At 40.2% G+C, this 23492-nt stretch overlaps 1 protein-coding gene across 2 annotated transcripts in view; it reads right to left on the reverse strand.

The window, feature by feature from the left end:
- Nucleotides 1-10094: 10094 nt before the first annotated feature.
- DIPK2A (divergent protein kinase domain 2A) overlaps nucleotides 10095-23492 on the reverse strand; it is a 46439-nt gene continuing 33041 nt past the window's right edge. Inside the window, exons 1-3 of one of the 2 annotated variants that reach the window (XM_054714124.1) lie at nucleotides 17224-17274; nucleotides 16274-16577; nucleotides 10095-12931 (exon numbers count right to left, since the gene is read on the reverse strand). In XM_054714124.1, coding sequence (XP_054570099.1) covers nucleotides 12600-12931; nucleotides 16274-16520 — 579 coding nt within the window. In that variant the 5' untranslated portion in view covers nucleotides 16521-16577; nucleotides 17224-17274 and the 3' untranslated portion in view covers nucleotides 10095-12599. Of the gene's footprint in view, nucleotides 12932-16273; nucleotides 16578-17223; nucleotides 17275-23492 lie in introns of those variants that run through there. The other variant, XM_054714123.1, reaches the window with a different exon arrangement.

Raw genomic sequence — 23492 nt, forward strand, 5'->3', positions numbered from 1 at the left:
CCAGCATCACCCTAATACCATAACCAGATAAAGATAAGACAATGAAAAAGAATTACAGGCCAATATCCCTCATGAACATAGATGCCAAAATCCTCAACAAAATTCTAGCAAATTGAATGCAGCAGTACACCAGAAAGATCACACACCACGACAAAGTAGGATTTATCCCTGGGATGCAAGGATGGTACAATATTCGCAAATCAATAAACGTGATACATCACATAAACAAATTGAGAGATAAAAATGATATAGTCATATCAATTGATGCAGAAAAACCATTTGACAAAATCCAACACCCTTTCTTGATAAAAACTCTCAGCAAGATGGGAATAGAAGAATCATACCTCAACATAATAAAAGCCATATATGACAAACCCAAGGCCATCATCATACTCAATGGGCAAAAACTAAAACCATTTTCCCTAAGAACAGGAACAAGACAGGGATGCCCACTCTCACCACTCCTGTTCAACATAGTGTTGGAAATACTAGCCATTGCAATCAGACAAAAAGAAGAAATAAAAGGCATCCAAATTGGAAAAGAAGAAGGAAAACTGTCCTTATTTGCAGATGACATGATACTGTACATAGAAAACCCTAAAGACTCCATCACAAAATTATTAGACTTAATAAATGAATTTGGCAGAGTAGCAGGATACAAAATTAATGCTAAGAAATCTATGGCATTTCTATACACCAATAATGAACTTACAGAAAGAGAGACTAAAAAACCAATCCCATTTACTATCACACCAAAAAAATTAAGATACCTAGGAATAAACTTAACTAAGGAGGTAAAAGGCCTATATGCGGAAAACTACACAACACTGAAAAAAGGGATAGAGGAAGACATAAACAGATGGAAGAACATACCATGTTCATGGATTGGTAGAATCAACATCATCAAAATGTCCATACTACCCAAAGCAATCTATAATTTCAATGCATTTTCCATTAAAATAACAAGGGCATACTTCACAGATGTAGAACAAACTTTCAAAAAATTCATCTGGGATAAAGAAAGACTCCAAATAGCTACAGCAATCATGAGAAAAAAGAACAAAATAGGAGGGATCTCAATACCAGATATCAAGCTATATTACAAAGCCACGATGCTCAAAACTGTCTGGTACTGGCACAAGAACAGACATATAGATCAATGGAATAGAATAGAGAACCCAGAAATCGATCCAAACCACTATGCTCAATTAATATTTGACAAAGGAGGCATGAACATACAATGGAGTCAAGACAGTCTCTTCAATAAATGGTGTTGGGAAAATTGGACAGATACATGCAAAAAAATGAAACTAGAACACCAACTTACACCATACACAAAAATAAACTCAAAATGAATCAAGGACTTAAACGTAAGACAGGAAACCATAAAAATAATAGAGGAATCTATAGGCAGAAAAATGTCTGACATATGCCAAAAGAACTTCTTCGCTGATACTCCTCCTAGGGCAATGGAAGCTAAAGAGAAAATAAACAAGTAGGAGTACATCAAAATAAAAAGCTTTTGCACAGCAACGAAAACCATCAATAAAACAACAAGAAAGCCCACTGCATGGGAGAACATATTTGCCAATGATGTCAACGATAAGGGTTTAATCTCCAACATTTACAGGGAACTCATGCAGCTTAACAAAAAGAAGATAAACAACCCAATCAAAAAATGGGCAACTGATCTAAATAGACACTTTTCGAAAGAAGACAGAAGGAAGGCCAAGAGACATATGAAAACCTGCTCTAAATCACCAATCATTAGAGAGATGCAAATCAAAACAACAATGAGGTACCATCTCACACCTGTCAGAATGGCCATTATCACCAAGTCAACAAACGACATGTGCTGGCAAGGATGTGTAGAAAAAAGAACCCTCGTGCACTGCTGGTGGGAATGCAGACTGGTGCAGCCACTGTGGAGAACAGTATGGAGTTTCCTTAAAAAACTAAAAATAGAACTCCCATTTGACCCAGTGATCCCACTTCTAGGAATATATCCCCAGAAACACCAATCAGAAAGGATATATGCACCCCTATGTTCATAGCAGCACAATTCACCATAGCTAAGATTTGGAAATAGCCTAAGTGCCCATCAGCAGATGAGTGGATTAAAAACCTGTGGTACATCTACACAATGTAATACTACGCTGCGGTAAAAAAGAAGGAGCTCTTACCATTTGCAACAATATGGATGGAGATGGAGAACATTATGCTAGTTATTATGAATTTGGCAGAGTAGCAGGATACAAAATTAATGCTAAGAAATCTATGGCATTTCTATACACCAATAATGAACTTACAGAAAGAGAGACTAAAAAAGCAATCCCATTTACTATCACACCAAAAAAATTATTCAAAATAATTCAAAATAAGCCTGGCAGAGAAAGATAAATATGACATGATTTCACTCATTTGTGGAATATAATGAAGAACATAAACTAATGGGAAAAAAATAGATCCAGAAACAGAGAAATACCAATTAGAACGTCAAACCTCAGGGAAGGAATTGTGAGGTAACCAGAAACCCAAGAATGCCTGAGAACACCTTTCTAGCCACGCTAGCAATCATCAGATGTACGGTAATTTTACCTGGGACAAGAGGGTAAGTATTTTGGTCTTATGCTCCTGACCCTTCATGGGTAAGACCCCTTATGTGGGCTGATCCCCTGACTAATGTAGTCACCAATAATACCAAACACCTTGATCATCCAGGAGGTCCATGGGTGGGGCAAGAAAGAATAAATACACAGGGGTCTCCACCCAGCTTCCCTTTTGTATGACATGAAATCAAAACAATGCCCCTTTGTGTGTACAATTAAAGAGAGGTTTCTGGCTTGTGTGGACACCAAAGAAAGGGTGTCACTACTATCACTACTTGCCCCCAGTAGAGGTGCAGAAAATGTAATTAAGACCTTGTCTATACAAAAAGAATTGGACTGCCAGTTTGAAAGGGAATTGCCATGGACTAGAACAAAGAGTATCCTTACAGGATATTATTCTACACTGTCATTAAAATTTTCCCCATATTTGGATCACCCCCAGTACTTATAATAGTTCCTCGTACCCTTGGGGATAAAAAAATAAATAAAAAATAAAAATTAAAAAAATAAATAAAATTTTTTAAAAATCATCTGTTTGGTGCTTGGAGACAAACATAACACATCGCTTGATATTTTAGAATTACAACAGCATAATATACAATTATCCCAAGCAAACTTACAAACTGATTCTTTGAATGTCTGGCAGCAATTTAAAAAGGACATGTAAGGATTTAATCCTTTTCATTGTGTAGAGGGCCTCCTGGGAAGGCACCTGAGCATTCTATATTGGTCCCTCTTACCCTTTAGGCCAAGAGGGACCCTCTTCTCACAATTCAATTGTTCACAGCTCTTGCATGAGCTCTCTGTTCATGTCGAGGCTGAAGTCTTGTGATGACTGGTGCCATGGATCTGTCTCTCGCCCAGTGGGGCGAACTGAGCCCTCCCTGGAGAAGAAACCCTGGTTCCACAAGATATGTGATCAGTGCTGGGGCCCTGCCAGCAGGCGAGGGGATCCCAAGGCAGGTACTGGGCTTGGAGGCCAGGGGGGCATAGGCTACCAAGGAGACAGAACTGAATCTCACGTCACCCTGCTTGGCCCCGGAGGATGGCTGGTTAGCCAGAGACGGGTAAGATTCCTCAGGGAAGGAACAACCTAAAACAGGCACAGTCGCAGTGGGGCCATCAGGAGAGAACTTGGGGGTCAACAGAGGTGGGGCACAGATCCTCACCCCCCAACATTGCAGGGGCATGAACCCTAGCCCCTTCTGAGGGAGGTCTCCTGCCCCCATGGCTGCTTCTTGCTTCCCATGCCCAGCTCAAATCAGGACCCAGGTGACTGACAAAGTCTTGGCCAACAGCAGCTGCCCTCTCACTGCAACAAGACTTGTTTGAGTTGTCTTGTACCCATGGTGTGGAGAAGTGGATTTATGATATCTAAATCCAGCCTACCACCAGGAATGCTCAGGACCTTCTCAAGAAGGCAAATAATCCCTTCCACTAACATTTAAAGGGTAAAATAAGATTGTTGTTAGAGTAATAAATTTGACAGTAAAATAGTAGTCAAGTTTTCAGGCAAATTTAAATTGGCTAGTTGAAACAAGCGAATATTCTAGAAAAATTAATTGTACTGGACAATTTGGTACTTCATCTCATGATAAAATTGTGCACCATGTAATGAACCTAAAACAGTAATATTATAGTGCAAAAAATTAAAATTGAAAAGCCATCAAGACTACATTATAAAATTTTCAAAAGCCTCCTAATATTTAAATCAAGAAAGGGGGGATAGTAGAAGAATATCATGTAAGGAAAAATAACCTGTAAGTAAATTACATCTAGAAAATTAATACCTTAGAAAATTAATTGTAAGGCTAAAAGCAAGACACCCATGAAAAATGCACAAGGTGTCAAAACAATCCAGAGGAAAATCATTTGGGCAAAAAATGAAATAGGATCCCATGTCAAATTTATAGAAAATATTCCTTTATTAACTTTTGGTCGAGAATATGATTGTATATTTTCAGAAAACAACTACGAGACCATGTGGATTCCAGCATCAGAGAGGAATCAACAGGACTACTCCAGCCATGAACACAGAAGAGAAGCAGTCCAGAGATGGAAGATGCCGACGTCGCTTTGCCATACTAGCAGTTTTTGCGTCACTGCAGGTTGCCCAGGACCAAACGAGAGAGGGTCGGACCTGCATTACCACCATTTGTCCACCATCCAGAAGTGAAATGTCATTGCTGACATGTACACATAAGGAACTGTTTGACATTGAAATTGGGTCTCAAAAGAACTGTTGGCCCAGAAAGAAACTCACTACAGGCTGATTCATTTGCCTGTCAGCATAACCATTATTGCTTTTCACATTTTCGGTTCTTATAAGTGTATTTCTAATAGCACATGATCTCACTCATCTAGGGGAAATAATGAACAACATAGACTGATGAACAAGAATAGACCCAGAAACAAGGAGGCATGGATCAGACTGTTGGGCCTCAGAGGCAGGGGAGGGCAGGGTGGGGGTAAAGGGGAGAGATCAACCAAAGGACTTGTGTGCATGCATATGAGCCTAACCAATGGTTAAGGATAACAGGGGGGTGGGGGCATGCGTGTGGATGGGTGTGGGATGGGAATGGGGGGATGAGGACAAATATGTGATACCTTAATCAATAAAGAAATTTAAAAAAAGGAGACATTTAATCATAGAAATACTTGCCAAAATGTGGATAAAACAACTGATAAGGTGAAATTTGAATTTGTAACAACAATGAATAAAATAATTTTCTCTAGATTTAAAAAAAAAATGCCAAAGGCACATTTCAAAGATCTAGAACACACTCTCCAAAAATTCATCTGGAATAAAAAAAGAATCCGAATAGCCACAGCAGTCCTGAGAAAGAAGAACAAATTTGGAGGGATCACAATACCAGATATCAAGCTATATTACCAAGCCACAGTTCTCAAAACTGCCTGGTACTGGCACAAGAACAGACATATAGACCAGTGGAACAGAACAGAGAACACAGAAATCAACCTAAGCCATTATGCTCAATTAATATTTGACAAAGGAGACAAAGGCATACAATGGAGTCAAGACAGTCTCTTCAATAAATGGTGCTGGGAAATTTGGTCAGATATATGCAAAAAAAATGAAACTAGACCACCAACTTACACCATACACAAAAACAGATGCAAAATGGCTAAAGGACTTAAATGTACAATGGGAAACCATAAAAATCTTATAAGACTCCATAGGCAGCAAAATAGCAGACATATATTGTAGCAATATCTTTACCAACACAGCTCCTAGGGCAATGGAAACTAGGGAGAAAATAAACAAATGGGACTACATCAAAATAAAAAGCTTCTGCACAGCAAAAGAAGCTATGAACAAAACAACAAGAAAGCCCACTGCATGGGAGAACATATTTGCTAATGATATTTCCGATAAGGGTTTAATCACCACAATTTACAGAGAACTCATACAACTTAACAAAAGGAAGATAAATGATCCAACCAAAAAAAATGGGCAAAGGACCTAAATAGACACTTTTTGAAAGAGGACATACAGAAGGACCAGAGACATATGAAAACATGCTCAAAGTCAGTAATCATCCATGAGATGCAAATCAAAACGAGATACCGTGAGCCCCCCTCCACCTGAGTCACAGTGCCTGAGTCCCCATGCAGATGCGGTGAGTGCAGCTGGATGCCGTGGGCTGGGGTGCAGCGTGGGTCTCTGGGCCACCCAGCGGTGCCACCCAGAAGCTGTGTGGGCAGCGTGCTCTCTCCAGGCTGGCCCCACAGACTGGCTCCTGCGCGAGCCCATGGGGAGCCCGACTGGCTCCTATATTCCGAGCAGCTGTGGCCCGGCTCATCCAGAAGAGGCTGCGTGGGTGCAGGCTGGGCTCATCGCGGGCATCCGGCACCTGAACGCGGGGGCTTCCCCGGCATCCCAGGGGAGGGTAGCAGGGGGAGTGAGAGCGAGTTCGGCAGACACCCCACATTCTCACTGTACCTCCGTCCCTATCTCCCCCACCCCCAGGTAGCTGGCGAGAAGTTGCAGCCCCCTGCCCAGGTGCTGCAGGAGGTTGGTTGCCGCCACCCACCCTAGTTCCCCTCACCTGCTCCACCATCCCTCTGCGGTCCTGCTCTCTTGGGGGCCCATCGGGGCCGGCAGGGCCTCCACTGCTGCTCACTGCCAGCGCTACCTTGCTGACACCCTCCATGGTCCGTGCTGCCTCCTGGTGGTCAGCGCACATCATAGCAAGCGTCGAACTCCCGGTCTCCAGGTCGAACTCCCGGTCGTACGACAGCCCAAGGGGACAATTTGCATATTAGCCTTTTATTATATAGGATATATACACTGAGTGGCCAGATTATTATGATCTCTGAACGCATAATAATCTGGCCACTTAGAGTATATCCTATATAATAAAAGGCTAATATGCAAATTGTCCACTTGACCAGTTCGACCAGCAGCCAGACCAGCCAACCGCCCATGTCCCCTCCCCCTGGCCAGGCTGGCTGGACCCCACCCATGCACGAATTCATGCACTGGGCCTCTAAACCTCTAAAATATATATATATATATATGCGCGTTCAGAGATCATAATAATCTGGCCACTCAGTGTATATATGTGTGTGTGTGTATTTTATTGACTTCAGAGAGGAAGGGAGAGGAAGTGATAGAAACATCAATGATGAGAGAATCACTCATCAGCTACCTCTTGCATGCCCCTCACTGGGGATTGAGCCCACAACCTGGGCATGTGCCCTGACTGGGAATCTAACAATGACCTCAGGGTTCATGGGTCGACATTCAACCACTTAGCTATGCCAGTTGGGCTATTCTCCATCTTCTTGATTCCTGCATTTGACTCTTTAGTCTAAATTAGGCAGAAAGGTAAGAGGGTATCATTAATTCTCTCAAGGCTCATCAACTAATTTTCTTAAAAAATTTCTTTCTATTGATTTGCGAGATAGTGAGAGGAAGAGAGCATCACTTCTGTGAGTCATATCTTTTCTTTTAACCCTCAGCTGAGGACATTTTCCCATTGATTTTTAGGGAGAGAGAGGGAAAGACAGAGAGAGAAACATTAATGTGAGAGAAATACATCGATTGGTTGCCTCCTGCAGAAGCCCTGACCAGGGTCCAGGCCAGTGAGGAGCTTGCAAACAAGGTACGTGACCTTGACTGGAATCGACCAAAGGGTCCCGGGCTCTATCCGCTGAGCCAAACTGACTAGAGCTGTGAGTCATATCTTCATCTCACAGCCTAGTGACTTCTTTCAATATTTGAGTCATCTAAACATCTGTGATATACATAGAAAAGGAAAGCTAAAATTGACAAAACCCTAAACTTGACTGAATGAATGCCATGAGCTTATTTTTAAAAGTCTGTCATCTATCAAGGTAAACTTTCTTACAAGTACGTATTCTTAAAACTTAAGAGTATAAGGCACTGCCTACAGTTTCAAGGATATTTGTAGAATAATTAAAAAATCTAAAAGGCTGAGGTAGTTTCCTAGAAACAGAATATATTAGTAAACTCATAATGAGAAGAATAATCTAAGTAATATATAGATATATGAGAGATCTAAAGTTTTGAGGTCAAAGGGAAAAGTTCTTACCACCCTTTATTTTCCTTTATTGTTCTTGTTTTCTACCCTTTTCTCCCCATGTCCCTCTTAAACTTTACTTCTTTTTCACATTGTCTGTATCCCATCTGAGATTTCTCTTCCTTTTCTTGCCCTCACAAATCCTTTACTCCCCTAACTTAATAATTGAGGAAATGCATATGAGTTTTTACAATTATATGATCTTGCCTTCAACTATTTACTTCTGGTTCTTAAACACTGCATCCTAGTCTAGTAGAATATTGTAGGCAATTGGAAAATCCATGTTGAGCCCTAGGTCTGCTACTACTTATTTTTGTGATCGTGGGCAAATACTTTTCAAAAGAAAAAGAACTAAAATGTTCTATTACAAAATTTAGACACATAGCTAACTAGTATAATAAACTATAGCTATAACATTCTACAGTATACAATAGGTTCTTTTAAGTTTTTTCCACATACTAAAGCAAGTGCAAAATTAAAGTACCATATTTTCCAGCGTATAAGACGACTTTTTAACCCAGGAAAATCTTCTCAAAAGTTGGGGGGACGTCTTATACGCTGGGTGTCATCTTATAGGGTGGGTATATCCCAAACTCTATATTTTAACTGGAAAAGTTGGGGGTCGTCTTATACGCTGGAAAATACGGTATTATAAGGTTATCCAAGACATTCACCTTATGGTTCAGATTGTTTTCACTTTGTTTTAAAGTTAATTTGTTCTAATCAGGCTAGAAAGGTAACCTTTGCATTTACTTTATGGGCTACACAAGTCTCCTTTAATGCAAAGCCTCCCTCCCCCTTTTCCTTGCAATTTGTTAAACAAAACCAAGTTATTTACCCTGTAAAATTGCCCATTCTGGACTCCCTGGACTGCATCCCATGGAGGCCTCTAACATGTTCCTCTGTGCTGGGTGTTTCTCATTATCAGATAGATCTGGGGGCTTGAACAGATGCAGGTTTTTTTGTTGTTTTTCTGGGAAGAAACCTCACAGGTGGTGCGGGGTGCTTCTTTTCACTGGGTTGTACTGGAAAGCACATCATTGAGATTGACTAGTAAATTCAGGTCTTGACCTCCTGATCCACTCATTTTCAATTAATAATGTTTGTAGCTATTGATAATCATTGCTTAGTTCTTGTCAATTAAGAATTGCAAAAGAGCAACATTTTAACAACACTCCTTCTGCATTCATTAACCAGAATAATTCTACATATCCCACAGATTTTTTTTTCCCCTTCAACTATCTAATTACTTGGGGTAAGGTATATAAATGCTTCTTTCTCTCCCAGATACCAGTTTTTAGAATAATTCCTCAATATCCTTCCAAAGATGACTAATTTTGTTTTCTTATTGCTATTATCATTTTGAATGAATAATTTACATATTTAAACTGTTACAATCCATTTTTTGTTATCATGCTTATTCGTCATCAAATACTTGCAGTTGCTTTTTAGCCACCACCAGTGGTATTTGAGTTTTTCTGCTTTAGTGATATTGAGGTGTTACTGTTAATTTTTTAGATGTGAAATACATTGTGGTTTTGTTGGAGGAGAGACTGCCTAATGTATAAAACACCCAACTCAAGTATCTCAGATTTTCTTAACCTAAGCTAGAGTCAAGTAAGTTGAGGTACAGAAACAAGTTTGGCCACATGTTTTGGAGTTAGTATTAACCATAGTTACACTATTGTTCCTTATATTATTCTTTTGTATACATTTGAAAAATTCTATGATATAGTTTAATACCATTTTAGTGGTAAAAGTTAAAAATGTCATGATTACAGAAAAACCACACCCACACAGATAGTTTCTGTAAATTATATCAAAATACATGCAAGGGGGAAAAATAACATCTATACAACCTCACTTTCCACTCAAGAAAAATTTGGGTATTTGAAGTTAAGAGATAGTTTGACAAGTGTGATTCTTAAAGTATTCTTTATTAAGAGCATTAAAGTTGCAGAAACAACTTTATATTGTAAAGGCACAGGGAGACAGTTCTGGTAAATTATTCAAATCAAACAGTAACTTACAGTACAAAAGACAACTTTAATGCACATAAAAACCCCAAATGTCTGATTCAAAAATATTTTACTGCATCTATTAATGGGCAATGATTAAAAATATAAATTGCGGCTATATAATAAATATCTGATAGTGAATATCTTGATAGCAAAGTGAACAAAAATTTATTGCTTTTCACATACATAATTTTCCCTGTTAAATTCCTCTTTTACTATCTTCTCAACTTTCTGAAAAAAATTCCACATAATTTTACAAGGAAATGACAGTTTTACAAAACTCCCTCATGCAGCTATGATTGCAGGCAGCTGTTTTCTCACTTCCTATTCTGCAATCACAATCACTTCCCAAAAGTAAGATAAATGTTTGCTAAGCCACAGAAAGACAACCTTTCTGTGACTGGCATTCTAAGATTGGTAATGAAGACTTATCAAATATAAAAGGTGCTCCATTTTGAAAATGTATTATTTTGTTTGAAGTTTTGAGTGAAAGGCTTGAATGTCTGACAAGTAATTTTACCTATTCCCCTCAAAAGTTTTCCTAAGTTGCAAAACGTCAGCATAGTAAAATTTCCAGCACTGAATGTTTGAAGGCTAGTCGATACATGTAATGTACTGATGTGTAAAAGTTAACACATTGCAATCTATTTTACAATGAAGAAATCTTACCCTTCTTCCAGTTTTAAACTGGAATTACCTTTATTAAGAACATCCTGCTCTTTTTATAGCAACCCGGTTATAGATGGTACAAGTAGAATTTCCATCACAATAATAAAATAACATGAAAGCAGCAGCATCCTAATTAATTTCTTAAAAATACCTACATAAAAATATTTGATCATCATTGTAAAGTTACTTAACCATGTCATGTTCAGACAGTGTGTGGCAGCTAGTAATATTCCTGGCACAGAGCTGAGGCTCAATAAATAGTTGCTAAATGCATGAAAAATAGAAGGAAAACCTGGCTTTGGTTGTGCATATTTTAATCACTTTCTGATTAATAAATAATAAGGTCAGTCTAGAACTAGAACTAAAACTAAATACTGCACACTACACCAAACTTTGCCATACACAAAGTAATGATTTCAAACAAAAACATATCAGTTAGTGATAGTCAATATATATCAATTATAACTTTTTAAGAGAGCCCACAAATTTCATATATTTGTTAATTTTTATCCACATACTTAATTTTTTATGTTTTGATGTTTAACAATTGGGTAATGAAGACAATGTTGGGCAGACTGGCTACAGTATTATTAGTCCATTCATTAAAAAAAAGTCATGAGGCCTGATTAGACTCAAATGGTGACACCATGTTAATTTTTGCAAAACTACCGATGAATAAAAGTTAGAATATCTTTAAGTAGCCTATGCTGGGAAGCAGTAGCTTAAATTTTCAAGATAAAAAAATAACCATGGATATTTGAATTTAATAATGACAAAGAACATATTATAAATAGGACCAATTTTAAATTCAAACCATGGGAATAGGTCTAATATTTCTTTGGCATATGCATTACTATCTTAGACTAGTTAGTATTTAAAAAATATTGGGGTTATATTTTCCTGTCAAAATTAACATCAAGGTGAAAACTACTAACACACTCTTCTTAAAGCTTTTTAAAGGACAAAATGACATTTAGCAACATATGCCAACTTCATGTTTAGTGTACACTTCTAATTACTGGCACAGAGTGATATAATTGTTAAATAACCTTAAATGAGCTCATGCAATGGTGAAAACACAGAAAGTGGGAAGAAAAGTATTTACATAATAAAATATTCAGCTTCCTGAAAAAACACAGTAAACTTAGAAATCCTCCCTAACAGTTAACATGTACTGCATAGCACTGAATTAAAACTAGTCCAGATTTAAATGAGTACCTACAGTGAAGGAAAAACATAAAAATAGAAAAAAATTAGGAAGGAAAAAGTAGCCTATAAAACAGGCCAATCTAACGTGACATTCAAAGTAAATGTAAGAGATTCACAAAATCATGATACTAATGCAAACTAAAGTATACCAAGTACCCTTTGATACACAAGCCAATGTAACTATCAGATTCATTTCTAATAGCTTGACCATATTGATTACTGCACTCAGGCATTCAAGGGGGCAAAGTAGTCAAGGATAGCTCAAGTTTCCAAAGTGTAAGAACAAAAAGATCTGCAAAACAATTATATGGTTTTTGAAGTAATGTCTTATTTTGATGAATGTTAACATGAGATGTATCAGTGCACGTTTGTCATCCTCTGAAAGTATTACTTCCAAGTTTCTTTTTTCCAGGTAGTTTTTGGTGGTTTAGTATTAGCCAGTGCTATTTAAATGGAGAAAAGAAAAGTTCACCATAAGATTTATCAGTGCACGTTTGTCATCCTCTGAAAGTAAAGTTCACCATAGACTACCTCACATTGTTACTCAGTTGTGCTAGATATTCACGCAGTTCTTTTGCAGCCTGGAATCTGCCGTAGCGTTTCTTTGGGTTGGCGCACTCATCCAGCAAGGCCTCTAGCCGGCCATCTTTGGCAATTTCACTTGGTGGATCGTGAAGGAGTCCTCCAGATGTGCCACGCCAGGTGGCATGTCTGGATAAGAGGTTCTGACAAACAGCATAATAATTGTGGTCCACAGTAGCACGAGCACAAAGAATTTCTTTTGAAAATGATAAGCAAGCCTCCTTATCACAATCATCAAATTTACTTTCATACCATACATCCCAATTTTCAGGTTTATCTGTAAAAGGAGGAAAAGCAGAAAGAGGAAAATACATTTTAAGAGTTTTTATTGATTCCCAAAATTTGACAATACCCAAATTAACATAGTATTTGTTCTTAAAATTGTATTATAATTTTAAACATTTACGTATATTAACTTACATAAAGATTTATTGGGAGCACATCCGTGCCAACCAGAGGATCAAACAAGGTACTACTGAAGAGTTCAGTCTACAGGGAAACCTTCTATCATATAAAGTGGCATACAGTAGTATGGCACAGGAATACAGAGGAAGCACTACTTCTGTCTGGGGTTGTAGAAGGCTGTAGAGAGAACATCTGATTTAGGCCTTAAAATATAAGCAAACCTTGAAAAAAAAGAGAGAGAGAGAAAGCAGCATTCTAGGCCCAGGGTACAGTACGTGCGAAGGCATGGACCTAAGGGACTGGTCCAGCTAGTTCAGGAAACTGTTAAGTTCTCACCTGAGAGTGTGAGACAGGTACCTGGGAAGGAGTTATAGCAGAGGCTAGAGAAATAAGTTCTACATTGTGTGGTCAAGACCATGATTTGTTTTACAGAAAGATATCTCTAGGCTGAAGACTAGAGGGAGTAACATGATGACAGCAACTAAAGGAGGTCCAGAAAAAAAAAAAAGAAGAAGAAAGAAAAGCCAGGTTGTAGAAACACTTTAGACAAAAATTAACAGGTAAGTGTATGAGTAAAGTTTAAGGTCCTAGTTAGATGAAAACCTAGACACTATTAATACATCAGTGTTAATATTTTATATAGAGAGAGTAAATATAAAGTGGTTATGAGATATTCAGGTAGAGATGTTAGTGAAAGAAACTCATTCATTCAGCAAGTAATTATTTGAATCCCTGCTCTATGGCAAGCAGGGTGTCCAATGGTAAACAAAACATCATATACATGGCTCCTATCCTCACTGGCTTACAATCGATTATGTGAAATAGAAACTAAGCAAGTAAGTAAACATTATCATAAACTGTAGGAAATGCTATGAAGGAAACAGGAGTTTTTAACAGTAGAAAGACTTATGAAAAAAACAACCTTCTTTACTGTTAGATATAGCAGTCAAGTCTCTCTTAGAGCTAAGGCTTGAAGGACAAGTACCTAGCAGCATATAGAAGAGAGATGTGGCATTTGGGCAGAGAAAACTGAGTCTGGGAAACCCAGAAGTGGAAAGGTTCATTCAAGAAACCAAAAGGCCACTGTGGCTGAGGCATCAAGGGCAACACTGGTCAGAGGGATATTAAAAACGAAGCAGAATAAGGTCAAGTCATACAGATCATGCCCTGGGGAGGAATTTGAATTTTACTTGAAGAACAATGGGAAATCATTAAAAGTATTAAGCAAGGAAATGATAAGATCAGATTTATGTTTTTAAAAAGGAACTATGTAAGTAGAAGGAAACCAAAGGAGTAAAGAATTTCATGAAGTTTTTACTAATCAGTGACTTCAGGAATTGGCCCATTAGGTGGTCGCTAATGGTAATGCTGATTTCTAAGAGAGATTTTAATGGTTGAGGAATGAATGGAGACTCAGGAAGCAGAAATAGGCAGATTTTAAAAACAGCTGAAAAGCAACAAACTTGCTTATGGGAAGGTAAGAGAAACTGGATTTTAAGGAGGGTAGGAAGTTAAAGAAGATAGCTGATGCAGCAGATTCTCAAAGAAGGTTTTTTACTGTGTCTGAAGAGGGATGAGTCTGTATTGTTTTTACTGCTTAGAAGGTACTAGTAAAAGGATGCCACATCAAAACCTCCATTTCCCTGTGAAGGATAAAAATACAGGCAATTCACTAGAAAGAGCTCAGGAAAGAGGGTAAATAAATAGATATGGCCATTTGCAAAGTGGCTATTCAGACAGCCTACAAGAGCCTTTTGAAAAGAAGTAGGCATGCCTGAAAAAGCACAAGAGTAATGCTCTTTGTATGAAAGGTAAGAATAGAAAAGGAGTAATGCTCTTTGTATGAAAGGTAGGAATAGAGAAGCTGTAGGGTTGTATTCATTCCAAGTCAGGAATTAGTTGGTATAAAATTGTAACATGTATCCCAGGAATGTTTACATCAAGAAATTTTTTTTTTTTTAATTTTAGCCCTGGCCGGTGTGGCTAAGTTGGTTGGAGTGTCATTCTTTACATTGAAAGGTGATGGGTTCGATTCCTGGTGGGGGCACATATAGGAGGCAGCCAATCAATGTTTCTTTCTCACATCAATGTTTCTCTCTCTCTCCCCCTTCCTCTCTCTAGAATCAATTAAAAAAATTTTTTTTACAAACATTGGAATGAATACTTTAAAAATTAAGGCAAGTTGTACAACTCTGAATATAATAAAAACCCTTGACTTGCGTACTTTAAAAAAGAAAAGCATGGTGCAAGCTGCTGCTGCATTCACACATGCAGAAGAAAGTGGGAATGAAGCCTCCAGCAGGGTGTCCATCCCCTGTGGGTGGATCTACAGGGCAGTCAGGATACAACCAGAAACTAGTCTGCTGAGTGTCGAATAGAACAAGGCACTGGGAAAACCAAATAGTATTTAACAGGATCAAGCTAGGATCATGCAGGAGTGTCAACTTAATAGATTGCTGTTACATTCACTGCATTCCCCAGGTGTCACAAATGTTGGTCTCTGTACATGAGAAGATCCTCATATAAAGGGAGAGGAGGAGATTAAAAATATTAAGACTCTCACCATGAAGCAACGACCCTTCAATTTCTCTTTACTAAGTAGGTTAGTTATAGAACTATAGGTATTGTCCCCAATGTTTTAAAATTCCTATGGCATTTAATTTTAAAAACATCTCAGACACTCTGCCCACCTACACTTTGAAGAGTTCACAAAGAAATGGAGAGTAAAGTTTTGGGTGAGGTGTAATAATGTCAAACCAAAGCTAGAGATTTACAGTGCTAATGAAAAGAAAAGAAAAAAGAAAAACACTGCAGGGACCCCACAAAACAATGGAACATAGAATATCTTGGGAAAGTAAGGCCTTCCCAAGAGCAGCACAGCCTTTCTGGGAGCCTGTGAGTATATAAAACTTAATTTTGCATTAGACTCCTAACGCTCAGAAAACAGCAGCCTGTGTGGAAAAGACACGTGTACAGCACACTCAGCGCGTATCTGACTGAACCAACAGGACATTTTACTAAATATGGAGAAGCTGTGACTCAGGACATGTTAATAAATCAGTATCTGTTTACTGATACTGGTCAAATGAAACAAAGAAAGATGTAAGGTTGCCATCTAAGAAGAAGATGAAAGACTTCCTTCATATAAATGTAAACATTATGTTGACACAGGAAAACACAGATACAAAAACAAATCTAAAAGTTATATACTTACTTTGTCTAATTAACCTTTTGTCAGCAACCAAAACATTTTCAGCATCCACAATGATTACCTTCCCATCTCTAGGACCAACTGCAAAATTGTCAAAGCTGACGTCCAGGAGGTAGAGTGCAAATTCAAAGTCATTGTTAGTAAGCTGCTCTGCTATTTCCATTAATTGCCAAGCCAGGTCAACTCGTTTTTCCCATGGTGCATTAAAGTAGCTCCACAGTTCTTCTCCAACATAATTTACAGCCACCATTCTTCCACAAGCTCCAAGATACTTTGCAAATGGCCAACCTTCATCAGATGGAAAACTCTACAAAAGAATTATCTTAATATTATAAGCGATTCTGATGAAGCTATCCTAAATCTATCCCCAGATCGTCTTAGTAGAGATTGCTACTAGACATGAGCTTGGATTTTCTTGTTGTAGTCAATAGTTCAGCAGAGAGAAATGTCATTTCTTTTCTAACTCATACTGAAGTATGGTAGCAATCATCTCAGGTAGAAACTACAGTTTTTAACTTTAACCCTGCTGTTTGGCTTCTGTACTTATTTGCTTGCTAAAACAATAGAAAAGTTATTTTGATTTTCTGAACTTATGTATGCTATCCCAATCGATTGAATACTCCATTGATGGTCGTTTGAATATCCCATTGATTGTGATCTCACTGGTTATCAAAGCACATTCTTCTGGGAACCAGGACAGCTCAATTACCCTAAATTGCCTCAGTAGCTACAGATAATGAGTTTCGGTTGACTCAGTGGTCCCGGAATCTGGACAGCACAATTATTCTAAATTGCTTTAGTGGCTCCAGATAATGTGTTTCTGTTGATTCAGTGATCCGTAGACCCAAAACTATACTTAATCTCTATAGATAACTAACTTGCTCAATTTCACTTCTGTAACTGCTTTGTGCAAACCAGGTTCCTCATTCCAAACCCAAAGATGTGATCGATACCTTTGTGATATTCTGCCAATATCAGTCAGATGTGGCGAGCTTTTCGGGGCTGCGAGATCTGGAGCATGTTGCCCCTCGTAGCCACCGGCCTTTAATAAATGACTCCATAATTCAACTTTCTGAGGCATCCTTTGTGAGATTCGGGGTACAATACAACAATACTTATACTATGGTTCTGAAAAAAAATTTTTTTAATAGCTTTGCATTATAAAGCTAAAAAAAAGTATTGCTTATTAAAATCTCAGTCCAAATTGACCAAACAACAAAACAAAAGACACTTACTTTATTAGCAAATTTAAAAGTATTTTATGTTTCCTTTATCTTTTTTATGTACGTAAGGACAATCAACCAATCCTTTCTTTTGAATGGACAGCACTGCAGGCCTATTAGTCAGCATGTATTTACCACGCACCAGGCACTAGGCACTGTGCTCCGGCTGGCAATAACAGTGAACAGAGTCTCTAAAATAAAGACGTTAGAAGAGAAGACAGATACCAAACAAATAATCTATCCTATATAATAAAAGGGTAATATGCAAATTCACCCTAACAGCAGAAGGACCAGAACTACCTCTGGACCAGTCATTATGAGGGGCACTGACACTTCTCGGTCCCTTTCCCTGGCCAGTAAGCTCCGATCGCCTGATGACAAACAGGGAACTGGGGGTGGGTGGCAGGGGACACAGGGGGCGCCAGGCCAAGGCCCCCGCCCCACACACTGAGGTCGACGGCAGTGGGGGCAGGGCCGGTGAGCGGGCAAGAACAGCTAACCTCTTGGTCCCTTCCCCTGGTACCAATCACCAGATGGCGAACAGGGAACCGGGGTGGGTGGTGGCGGGGGCGGGGCTGGCTGCGGGCAGCCGGGAAAGATGGCCCTGATCGCAGGCCAGGCCTAGGGACCGTACCTGCACTTAAATTTCATGCACCGGGCCTCTAGTCTATATACATAAAAGCCTAAGTGACCATTCGACTGGTAGATATGATGTGCACTGACCACTAGGGGGCAGACACTCCTACTGGTAGGTTAGCTTGCTGCTGCGGAACGGCAGATGGGGACTGGGTGAGACAGGTCGGACACGCCCTCCTGCGGTCCTCCTGGCCTGATCATGCACCGGTGGGGTCCCAGATCACGAGAGGGTGCAGGCCAGGCCGAGGGACCCCACCGGTACACGAATCCATGCATCGGGCCTCTATTTATGAATATAATAAGTGTTAGTTACTGAGAAGTGGTGCAGGTTCTAGGGGTGGAATTCAGAGGATTCTGGGAAGTGTCTTTCTCTATTCCAAGTCCCTCTGGTACCAAGTTACTCTTCTTTCCCTTATACAATAATATATTTCCTGTTCACCTTTAGGCCAACTTTGAAATTATTTATTCTCCTATCTTAGCAAGGTTTTCTAGCAGATTTTATTATAACTAATGGGAGGATTAAAGTCCTAAAACAGAAACCTTCCATGACCATGAACAATTATTTTCAAATTAAATAATATGATAGGCTTTATCTGAGGTACTTTCTAGTGCTAAAATGCCCACCAACAAAAGGATGGGAAGTAATATTTTAAAGAACTTCTTGGAAAATCATATGACCGGAGGAGGTATGCTTTATTTGTTTGTTCTTTTTTTAAATATATTTTTACTGATTTCAGAGAGGAAGGGAGAGGGAGAGAGAGACAGAAACACCAATGATGAGAAGAGAATCACTGATTGGCTGCCTCCTACACAGCCCCTACTGGGGATTGAGCCTACAACCCGGGCATGTGCCCTTGACCGGACTCAAACCCGGGACCCTTCAGTCTGCAGGCCAATGCTCTAACCACTAAGCCAAACCAGCTAGGGCAAGGTATGTTTTAAGAGCCATTCCTTCAGCCTAACACCTTTCTTAAATTGGAAAAAAAAATTCTGAGAAAATGATGTTTACACCAGTACTGCACAGAAAACACTGCAGAATAGAAATGTGCCTATTTCTATTGATAAACATTAAACAATCCACATGTGTTAAGAGAGCTGGAGATGAGGCTTTTCTTCTTGAACTTCTTAAGAAAATAAGTAATATTAATTTTTGCCCTAGCTTTTATAAAATTGACAAAACTTAAGTTTTACATTAAAATTTTTATCAACTTTAAAACAAAAAGATTTAAAAAACTCAACTGCATCCAAATAATTACCTAGTTTCATTTGTGTTTCTTTTCCATTCTCTCAGCAAACAACTAGTTTTATATATAACTTTTTTTATTTTAACATCTTCAGTTTTGTGATAAAACACTAATTATATAAATTAAAAATTTAGATATGACAGTATGAATCTTTAAATATAGTAGCTGAATTGATTTAATTTCTGTTCAGAGAAAATATTTACTGATTCTTTAGTAATTAGGAGAAAACACATTTTTAATCTTATACCTGAGGATTTTCTTTTTTTAGGGCATTGTGAAAAGTGACAGATTGCCTCCTGTCTAATGTGAAGTGCAAAAACTGTTTGCTAACCACGTTATTTTCAACTTTTCCTCCCAACTTAATTATTTACACGACCTTGAAAATTTAGTTAGACAAAATGTTTACAAAAGATTAACTGTTTTCCAGAAGTTTTCATGTATAAAGTCACTGGCATAAAAAATAAAATCAATAAAAGTAAGTAAATATATAATATTATATAGTTTTAACATGCAGAAAGTAAAACAAAGCACTCCTCCATATAATTCTGGTGTATTATTCACAAGCCATATTGTAAAACAGATTACAAACCTATCTTTGTGAAAACAAAATGGCCTTTGACAACAGGAAAAAGGGAACCCTGCCAACATCTGCACATGTACAAATGTCTCCTTGTTTTTGGAGCCTTTCCAACTGGCAAAACACAGTTAAATATACACTTCATTACCCAAGTCCCAGATAGAAGAAGATAACATGTATGAATAAATGTTACACTGAGCAACTTTATATTCATATTAGAGGCCCAGTGCATGAAATTCATGCATGAGTAGGGTCCCTAGGCCTGGCTGGCGATCAGGGCCCATCGGGGCCTTCTGGCTGCCGGCCGGGGCCGTCCTTCATTCTGCTCCACCCCCTGGTGGTCAGTGCACATCATAGTGAGCGATAGAACTCCCGGTCTCCCAGTCGAACTCCCGCGGGGACACTATGCATATTAGCCTTTTATATATATAGATAGTGATCTCTGATAATGTTAACTGAAATCCTGTTACTCCTCATTTTAAGAAGGGCACTACAATTCTTCCATATAGTTTGCTACCTAAATCTTTTAGAAGAACTTTAATAAAGAATTTGCACTACTTGCTCAGATGACAAGAATTTTTCATTGTATAATCAAAATCACCAGATTTCATTAATGAGAACAGAATTCTACTAAAAACATTGTATGTAGTGCAAAGAAAATGCTCAAAGAAGCCAACGTAAGTATAATTATACTAGGGCCCCGTGCACGAATTTGTGCACCTTGAAAGGAACTGTGGGCCATGAGGCTGCGGTGGGCACAGGGGCAGGTCTTGGCCCATCCTCCACGCCCCCACCCGGGCCCTCCCACCACGGCCCCGGTCCCGTCTGCCAGCAGCCTTGCTCCCACTGCCGCTGACCCCACGTGCTGATGGCGCCGGCCCCGCTGGCACCCGCTGATGGCACAGAACTATTGGGGCTGGCGCCAGCAGCGGGTGCGAGCGGCGTCTGCTGCCTGATGCGCCTCAGGAGAAGGGGGAGGTGTAGAAGCCCTGAGGGGTGACTGGGGCCGGCAGCTGCCGCTCGCACCCGCTGACAGCGGCAAGGGATTGGGGCAACGTCGGGCACTGGCAACAGTGGTGGGGTAAGGGCAAGCGGGGCCGTTGGCAGCAGCGGTTGCGAGGGGCGGCTGCTGGCCCCAATCATACCTCAGGAGCAGGTGGAGGTGGAGAAGCCATGAGGGGCGATCGGGGCCGGCAGCTGCCGCTCTCACCCACTTATGGCACCGAGGGATCAGGGCGAGCGCCAGCAGCGGGTGCCAGTGGCAGCTCCAGCGCTGGCAGTGGGTGTGAGTGGGGCCGGTGCCAGCAGCAGGTACGAGTGCCAGGTGGGACCACGACGTGCAGGAGTCAAGAATTTTCAGTAACCACCAGAGGCTCGCCCACATGACAGGGACAGGTGCCCCGCCTTGGTCTGGTGCCCCCGCTCACCTGCTGCACCATCCCATCACAGCCGACGCCTGCCATGTTCCGCTCTCTGCTGCCTGCTGCTGACACCCACCATATTCCGCGCATGCCCCCTGGTGGTTAGTGCACGTCATAGCGACCGGTTGTTTGGTTGTTCTGCCGCTTGGTCTATTTGCATATTAGCCTTTTATTATATAGGATTTAAAACGATCATGGCTTAGCGCCAGTTGGGTGACTCAGCTGGTTGGAGTGTCACTCTGTACACCTAGGTTGCCAGTTCCATCCGCAATCGGGGTGCATATGGAAGGCAACCAATTGATGTTTCTCTCTCCTACCCCCTTCCTCTCTCTCTAAAATCAATAAAACATATCCTCAGGTGAGGAGTAAATAAAATACCAAAAAAACAATCCTGACATTAGAACCAAAATTACCATGGTCCAACAGTTTGAGGCAAAATTTTAAGACTTTATGGCTTGGATTTCTTAAGTATATTGAACAATAAGAAACAAAACTTCTTTCTTCTGATTACCAAACTCCCATAAGATTATAAAATACAGTAATAGTATAAAATGTTTACTGCAGTCCACACTTAAAATTTTAAACCAAATCTTACAATCAGGTTTTCAAAATGGCTTGAACAGTCACATCGTTTAAAGTAATCTGAGATAAAATGTATTTTTATGAGTTTACAATTGAAAAAATATATACAAGTACTTTTCAGCCAGGAAGGAGTGTTTAAAGGTAGAATGATTTAAATTATAATTAGATTAGAGGCACTCTAATTAATTGTTCAGGGTTGTTTTTTTTTTTATCAGTTTTGAATGTATGTCATAAAGTATAATATGTAAAGTTGTTTTATTTTTTTTATTTAATAAACCTTTATTGTTCAGATTATTACAGTTGTTCCTCTTCCCCCCCCCCCCCGCCATAGCTCCCTCCAACCGGTTCCCACCCCACCCTCTGCCCTTACCCCACCACTGTCCTCGTCCATAGGTGTACAATTTTTGTTCAGTCTCTTCCCGCACCCCCCACACTCCTTCCCCCCCGAGAATTGTCAGACCACTCCCTTTCTATGCCCCTGATTCTATTATATTCACCAGTTTATTCTGTTCATCAGATTTTTTTATTCACTTGATTTTTAGATCCACTTGTTGATAGATATGTATTTGTTGTTCATAATTTTTATCTTTAACTTTTTCTTCTTTCTCTTCTTAAAGAACCAGAGGCCCGGTGCATGAAATTCGTGCACGGAGTTGGGGGTGTTGTCCCTCAGCCCAGCTTGAACCCTCTCCAATCTGGGACCACTCGAGGGATGTCCGACTGCCCATTTAGGCCAGATCCCGATGGGATCTACCTAAACTGCTCGCCTGTCTGCCTTCCTGATTGCCCCTAACTGCTTCTGCCTGCCAGCCTGATCACCCCCTAACCACTCCCATGCCAGCCTGATTGATGCCTAACTGCTCCCCTGCCAGCCTGTTTGGCCCCAACTTTCCTCCTCTGCTGGCCTGGTCACCCCAAACTGCCCTGCCCTGAAGGGTTGATCGCCTCCAACTGCCCTCTCCTGCTGGCCTGGTGCCTCCCAACTGCCCTCCCCTGCTGGCCATCTTGTTGTGGCCATCCTGTGTCCACATGGGGGCAGCCATATTGTGTGTTGGAGTGATGGTCAATCTGCATATTACTCTTTTATTAGATAGGATAGAGGCCTGGTGTACGGGTGGGGTCAGCTGGTTTGCCCTGAAGGGTGTCCCAGATCAGGGTGGGGGTTCCCATGGAGTGTGGGGCGGCCTGGGTGAAGGGCCTGTGGTGGTTTGCAGGCCAGCCACGCCCCCTGGCGACCCAAGCAGAGGCCCTGGTATCTGGGATTTATGTGTCTTCTACAATTGAAACTTTGTAGCCTGGAGCGGAGGCCTAGGCCAGCCAGGGCTGCAGAAGCTTTGCTTCCTCCATTGCCGGGGGAAACCCAAGCCTCCTGATCTTTCCATCTCAGTGGCTGCCGCCATTTCTGTTTGGATTTGTTTACCTTCTATAATTCAAACTTTGTAGCCTTGAGTGGAGGCTTAGGCCGGTAAGGGCAGAGGAAAGCTTAGCTTCCTCTGTTGCCAGGGAAACCCAAGCCTCCCTCCTGCTCTCTGTGTCTGT

This window comes from Eptesicus fuscus, chromosome 3 (genome assembly GCF_027574615.1).
Source record: "Eptesicus fuscus isolate TK198812 chromosome 3, DD_ASM_mEF_20220401, whole genome shotgun sequence".
Classification (NCBI taxonomy): domain Eukaryota; kingdom Metazoa; phylum Chordata; class Mammalia; order Chiroptera; family Vespertilionidae; genus Eptesicus; species Eptesicus fuscus.